The 7,298-nt window shown below is 35.7% G+C and overlaps 1 protein-coding gene across 1 annotated transcript in view; it reads right to left on the bottom strand.

Moving 5' to 3' along the window:
• Positions 1–7,298, bottom strand: part of LOC117121444 (sodium- and chloride-dependent neutral and basic amino acid transporter B(0+)-like) — a 72,823-nt gene that overhangs the window by 30,196 nt on the left and 35,329 nt on the right. Inside the window, exons 5-8 of the mRNA XM_033266659.1 lie at positions 5,434–5,566; positions 4,921–5,055; positions 4,418–4,521; positions 4,172–4,296 (exon numbers count right to left, since the gene is read on the bottom strand). Of these exons, the coding sequence (XP_033122550.1) occupies positions 4,172–4,296; positions 4,418–4,521; positions 4,921–5,055; positions 5,434–5,566 (497 nt within the window). The remainder of the gene's footprint in view (positions 1–4,171; positions 4,297–4,417; positions 4,522–4,920; positions 5,056–5,433; positions 5,567–7,298) is intronic.

Genomic DNA, 7,298 nt, shown 5'->3' with positions numbered 1-7,298 from the left:
CCATGCAAACTCTTAAACAATAATACCTAATGAAATAATTTCAAGTTTCAAATGTGTAGATGGCAGAGAAGAATAGCATAACACAAGTTTTATTGTTCTAACAAGATATGTTGATCTGCTGATTAAGGAACTCTTATGTAATTTCTAGATTAATACCGGAGTGGCTGATATTGTAAAAACACTTGTAAAAACACTTGACATGCATCTGAAAAAATGTCAGTCATTTTGAGTAAAGACAGTTGGCATCCGTTCTTCATGTGAATATCACCATTGGACTGGTTAATGTGTTATTAAGTTCATAATAAAATCTTTTTCAATCGACATATTTACTTTTTTTTAAAATAATGCAGTTTTCATACATGCTAACATTTTGATAGTAAAAAACGGGGGAATTTGGTCATGGGGGTATTAATGTATTATAAGGGCAAATATCATGATTCTTATGATATGTATTCCAATAATAAAAGTATGGTATTGATTTTAAATAACTTGTGTGTTTAATTGAACCACATTTTGTCTTGTGTCTACACAAGACAAAATGTGCCTACAGGCTATGTCTATATGGATTAATTTCTCATTTTCTAGCCCCTTTTCAGTACAAGATACAAAATCTGGATTCAATACCTGTCTAAAAGTGCGTTTTCTATAATTACTGGACTGGTATTTTAGCAACCGTAACTTCATGTCCAATTATTTTGAAATTCAATATGAACACGTTATATTTTCATTGCGGATTTTTTGGGCTCAGTACGCGGACTCTAAACGTATGCATTTTCTTTTAGTTTTAAGGCGTATGCGGATTTTATAAGTCCGCAATGACGATATAACGTGTTTATGGCTGCCATGTATGATTCGTAAGAATCTCACCATTGGACAGGTTAACATTGAAAATATAGGGTTTGCTGCCAAAATCAGTTGATACCTGCTCTAAATAGCACAACTATTGTTATTTTTAATGTAAATACGGCAGCCATTTTGAAATTCAAGATGGCCGCCATTTATGATCAGTGAGAATATCACCATTGGAGAGGTTGACATTGAAAATATAGGGTTTGCTGCCAAAATGATGTTGATATTTGCTCTAATGGCACAGTTATTTTTATTTTTTATGTGAAAATGGCGGCCATTTTGAAATTCCTAAATGGCCGCCAAGACAATCTCGAAAAAAATGGACCCTTGCATTTTTGGATTCAGCATACCCAAAATATCCAGAAAATGCAATAAAATTGCTTTGGGCAAGCCTATCTCGCGAAATGAAACTAGGGGCCACACTAATATTTGAATCCATGTAAAATGTATTCAAATTAAAACATTCAAACCCCTGCTTAATACTACCTTGATTTGAAGAGCCCTTTGGTTTATGTACAACTTTTAAAAATTATTATTATTTATTAAGAACTGAGTTGAATATATAATTATAGCCTAAACTGTTGTAGGCGCCCGAGATTGACGTAACTCTAGGCCTAGGCCCTAGGTTGGCTAGGAGAGCCCATCCTAGGCCCTAGCCGGCCTGGGCTAGATAGAGGACTATTCTAAGGATTTAGTTACTCATCGCGCAGGCTGAAATCCCCATCATCCTCATCATTAACTGCTTCAGTGACAAGACGACTAATGGATGCATTTAGGCGTAGCGAAGGAATTTTAAATTGTGCACATCCGTTGCTCACGGTTCATGTATTGAATGGCTAGCTCCAAAAGCGATACGATACTGGCGGCGCGCCCTGTCAAACCAATCCATCACATTTTCGTTCAATTCAGCAAACATGAAAGAAGGAATGTGATTGGCCAATGAGTGTGGCCCTTGCGCCAGTTACTCAAAGCGGCGCTTTTATCGAACAAGTTAACGCCGTAATCATTATGACCCTGTTGGCATAATTCTAAGCCTGTGATTGGTTAAAAGTGAATAGCATGACGGCGCTTTAATTATGATTACGTCGTATTTATTATGATTACGGCGCTTTCATTATGATTACGGCGCTTTTATTAGATTTTTTTTTGTAACAAGTTAACGGCGCTTTCATTATGACCCTGTTGGCGTCATCCTAAACCTGTGATTGGTTGAAAATGAATGGCATTACGGCGCTTTTAATGAAGATAACGGCGCTTTCATTGGGATTACGGCGCTTTCATTATGGCCCTGATGGCTAACCATATACATTCCTCTCTAATCGCCGACTGTTCACGTTCCTCTCTCTCTCTCTCTCTCTCTCTCTCTCTCTCTCTCTCTCTCTTTTTTCCTTTTTTTTTTTTTGCAAAACAGTTGCGGATTTAGGGGGCGCCTGCGACGCGCACCCCACCCCCTTATATCACAAAAAAAAAACCGCTCCAGGCTAGCCTATTTATACTCATGTTGCCCGGTTGTCTAGTGAAAAATTAGCAAGAAAAACCATTTTCTTTAAGTTAAAAAAAAAACCGGAATTTTTGAGACGATCCCTGCACAGAAGGTATCACAGCCCAAAAGTACACTGTAGCTAGTTTTCAGCTCTCCACATGAGTGAGTGTTGAATTATTAAGATGATCTTCTAGACATTCACTAACATTACAGGATGGCATGTAACGTTATCTCTCTCAACAGATGATAGTTTGATCGTTCAATCTGGTAGAACATTTTAATTCAATATACTTTAATTCAATAGAACTTTTATATTCAATAATTAAACACTGGTGATCTTCAATGCTGTAGGTAGGCTAGCCTAGGCCTTAGGCGGGGCGCTAGGGTCTCATCTAAGCTAGGCTACGCCTAGCCTAGCTAGCCTAAATAAAACACGATTTATTGCCATTGGGGGTGAGTGACTTGAGACCTATACATTCAACAGCTGATTGGCTTAATTGATTTCTGGGCCCTTTGTTAAATATTAGAATGGGGATTAGATGTAAGGGGCGTATGCCCCTCCCCCAATTCTTTTTGGAAAAAAAACTTTCACCCACAGTGTTTAGATTGGAAAGAAATGCAGTGTATGATTGGAAAGAAATGCAAGAAATGAAAGAGGGAAGGAGGCGAAGGATGGGAAAGAGAATGTTTATCCAGTCCTCAACCGAGTTAAATTTTCTCGCGATTCACATTGGCGAATCTGGGGGAGGGGGTAATGCGTCCTGACCCCTCCCTTGGCCAACAAAAAAAGAAAAAACTAATTCTAGACCTAACTTTTCAAGACCCGTGAGCTGATTTTAAAAAAAAATTTTTTTTTTATGTTACAATAAGAAAATTAGAATTTTGAAGAACGTCATTAAAACACACTTCCAGTGTCGGGAAAGCTTATTTCCTGCCATCTAGGAATCAAAATTTTCCCAAGGGATAATCCCCGGACCACCCTTTCTGTTTTTGGGATTTATCGATTCATGAAAAAAAGAATAGGCGTGCAACTACTCATTTATTTATGTATGTATACACGCATAAAATAAGACATGAGAAAAATTTACCTGACCGTTTTTAAGGGAAAAACCTTAAATTTTGAAGAACTTAAAAAGTCATTTAAAAGACATTTCAGAAGTCAGGAAAGCTCATTTCCCGCATTCTAGAAATCGAAATATTTCCGGGGTAACCCGGACACCCTTTTTCTTCGGAATTCATTGATTCATTAAATCATTTTCAAGAGGGGAAAAAATTGAATTTTGAGAAATAAAAAGTAATTAAAAGACATCTCAGAAGTCGGGAAAGCTTATTTCCCGCCTTCTAAGAATCAAAATTTTCCCGGGGGAGAACCCCCCGACCCCCCTTTCTTTTTTGGAATTTATTGATTCATGGAAAAAAAATCGTATGCAATTACTCATTTTGTTTATGTATGTAAAGCCAAGTAAACAGCCTACCTGCAGACCACAAATTTTCGCAAAATCTCCTAATACGTTAAATTTCCCAAGCATTACCTTCTATATACTGAACTTTCAGCAGAATTGTCTGACAAAACCCCTGGCATAAACATAAATGACTTCAAATTTTGCTAAAAACCATATTAATAAGCCTTCTCTCGGAAGACACAAAGACCATAGACCCCATCTTCAAAAAAAATAATAATTTAGCTTCGCAATAGACTCAATATTGACACAAAATTCCACCATAAAAAAATAATGACATACAGAAACCTAAAACATAGGCTACTATGAGCTCCAGCGTATTGCAATTATAACATGAACACGTGGGCCTACCGTTAAATTGAAAGTATTAGCAACTCACCAGAGTCAACTACCTCTGAAACTGGTTTATTCTCTAGAAAGGCAAGATGACCCAATATGGAAAAGAGGGTGATTCCAGAAATTATGCTTGCTGCAAAGGTTGAAAGTGGTATGAAGACGGTGTCACTAAAAATGGAACATTAAAAATGTTGTTAAAATACTATCTGTAATTTTTATCCTTATTGTAATGTGCCTTGCAAGCTGTACTGTCCGTTACCATTAAGTATTGTACTTCAAAGTTACTTACAAGTAAATATTATTGTGGAAACGATTATGCGAAGACAGTGTAGGTAATATACCCGTTCCAATGCTAAGAGAGAAGAGGATCTGCGTAGCGGCACTATACCACACCTGAAAAGATTAATAGAATAATGGATTTTTTTTTATCTGCAAGCATAATGTTATAGAATTCGGGTAAACGTCAGAACGAGACTAAAAATGAAACTACGCTTCTCTACACCTACATCAATCACATGGCAGATGATAGGTTGATTCTGTATAAATTATAATTTCTCTAGTCATATACGACCTTATTACCTTAATGGCGCATCTAAACGACTAAATAAAATCTCCAATCACATCTCTAGATTAGTACTACTTACTAAATAATATTTCCTGGTACAAAAATATAGTTTGAATAAGTCATTCAACTCGTTAGTATGCCCTACAATTATTAGTGTGACTCGTGTATCAGGTGTTGGGCCACAAATTAATTTTTATTTATTCTATATATTTCGATGCTTAACTAACCTGAGGTATAGTAATATCCTTCCATTCAGGGTAGATGAAAAAGTTGATGCCCTCCTTAGCGCCTTCTAGCGTCACACTACGAATTAGTAGCGCTAAAATTACAGCAAACGGAAACGTAGCAGTGAAATACACAGCCTATAAAAAATGAATTATGCTTATAAAAGATTGAAAGATTACTACTGTAGTCACATATATACATTATTAACAGAAGCATTGTTTTAAAAGAGGGTATCTTGTTTATCATTCAATATAAATACATTTTTTTCTCTTTAAGTATGTACAATATTCACGTAGCTGCGACCTCCCCAGGTAAATTAAACAATTACATGTAGGCCTATTATAACGTCATGTGCTTGGCTTTTCTAGGTTTTAAAATGTTTGTACTATTTCTTAAAATTCTGATTCTGACACCTTTTAGAACACAAATTATCAAAACATAAAATAACGAAACACATTAATATTCTATAAGTACATTCTTTTAACAGTATCCCAGCATAAGTACAATTCTTGTACCTTTCCAGAAGATTTGATGCCTTTCACAACACAAAAGAAGACAATAACCCAGGCCAGAAGAAGGCACAAAGCAAGTTGCCAAACGATTCCTCCTGTGTCGTTCATTGATGGAGATTCCTGCAATACACCACGTCTAGAGATGGAAATAATAGAATAATCAACAAGACATTCTGTTTTAATTTAGGAATCTTTGCGGTAAGTGGCGGACCGTAGGGTAAATGAAGGATATGCTAGGCCGTGGCGTATCTTCGAGAAAATCAGGGGAATATTAATTCTTAGGCCACATTCATGCAACGAAACCATCAAATTTAATCGCTCATATTCACTGCAGCCAAGCGACCTTCAGAAGCCTTTGTTATCGTTTTATGAGGGGTAATTAATAAGCCTACCTTTGGTTTTTATGCATCGATTGAGTCTTAAAAGAGAACTAGCAAAATGATTTTTTTGTTCTAGAGGGGATTTTTGATATGCCATTAATAATAGAATCAACCTTAAAATCGTTTTTTTTTTTTTTTTTGCAATTTTTTTTATGAAGTTTTAAGCCATATACAATTTCATCGTGACGTCACCGGCGAAAAAAGTAACAAAATATCGTGTAAATAAAACCGCGTAGGGTATCCGCCGCGTACGATCTTTGCGTGTATGCTGTAACCATGGCTGTAACTCTTTTGTTGACAATCGCTGATGCAGTTGTCAAGTCCTATGTGTAATCAATACCGTACATAATACCACACCACATTTTTTTGAAATGCGGCGATGGTTTTCGCGGGGGATATTTTACAGCCTGTTACATCCTCTTCATTTATTGAAAATAAACAAAATTACTTATATTTTAACGAAAGACAAGCACTGTAGGCTTATAATAACTCTATGCATGGGACGAGGGGATAAACCTCCTTTATAGTGAATCTGCTGTGAGAGAGATGAGATGAAAAATTAATCATTTATCGGTCCTAAAACCCAACATTTGTAACTCCAGTTTTAAAGGATTTGGATTTTTATGCATTATTATTTCAATTACTTTGAAGTGAATGGTGTTTTAATTACGTTGACAACTTAAAATCCCAATTTAACTACCCTTTCTCTGTTGACTGTATTCCCCATGATGAATAAAAAGTATAGCCACGTTAGTCTGTACAGTATAGAACAGTATAAAGTAAATAACAGCAGCACTTTTGAGACTAACAATATATAATTTATTCTCTAGCTTTCGTCCACACAGTGGACTTCATCAGGTGGACTTCATCAGTCTCCTGATGAAGTCCACTGTGAGGACGAAAGCTAGAGAATAAATTATATATTGTTAGTCTCAAAAGTGCTGCTGTTATTTACTTTATACTGTTCTATATGCCCCATATACGCACACAAAGTAGGCTAGACTTTCTTTGAATTGAAGTCGGCCTTCTAATTGGCTGCTGTTATTCGTACTCGAAAGTAATTACTTGTCTTGAAGTCCAGACATTTTATGTCAGTATTTCAGTATTTATTGGCACTCACTTTCAGATCAGTGGCACACACCTAGCAAGGTGGTGCGTCCATAAGATATACATAAAATGAACAAAATGTAAAACAATCTTAAAATTAAAGAGAAGAGGATTAAAATAAACCAACCAAATAATTAAGGTGTAAAAGTATACAAAAAAACATATATAAATATTAAATTAAACTAAACAATAAGCTTAACGTTGAATAATAAAAAAGTTTACAGTGTCTAATAATAATAAAAGCAGTGATATTATGGGACAGAGTAGTAATGATACAGTTTGAGTATGGTATACATTTTATAGGTTGCTCGATTCTTTACAGCAAAAAAGAAAAAAAAATGAATCAAAAACAGCCCCCACCCCAAATATTTTACTTAAATA

The sequence above is a fragment of the Anneissia japonica genome, unplaced genomic scaffold (assembly GCF_011630105.1).
Source record: "Anneissia japonica isolate Jap-2015-1 unplaced genomic scaffold, ASM1163010v1 scaffold288261_len294488_cov152, whole genome shotgun sequence".
Taxonomy (NCBI): domain Eukaryota; kingdom Metazoa; phylum Echinodermata; class Crinoidea; order Comatulida; family Comatulidae; genus Anneissia; species Anneissia japonica.
The sequence above is the reverse complement of the archived record's forward strand: the minus strand, read 5'-3'. Positions and strand labels throughout refer to the sequence as shown.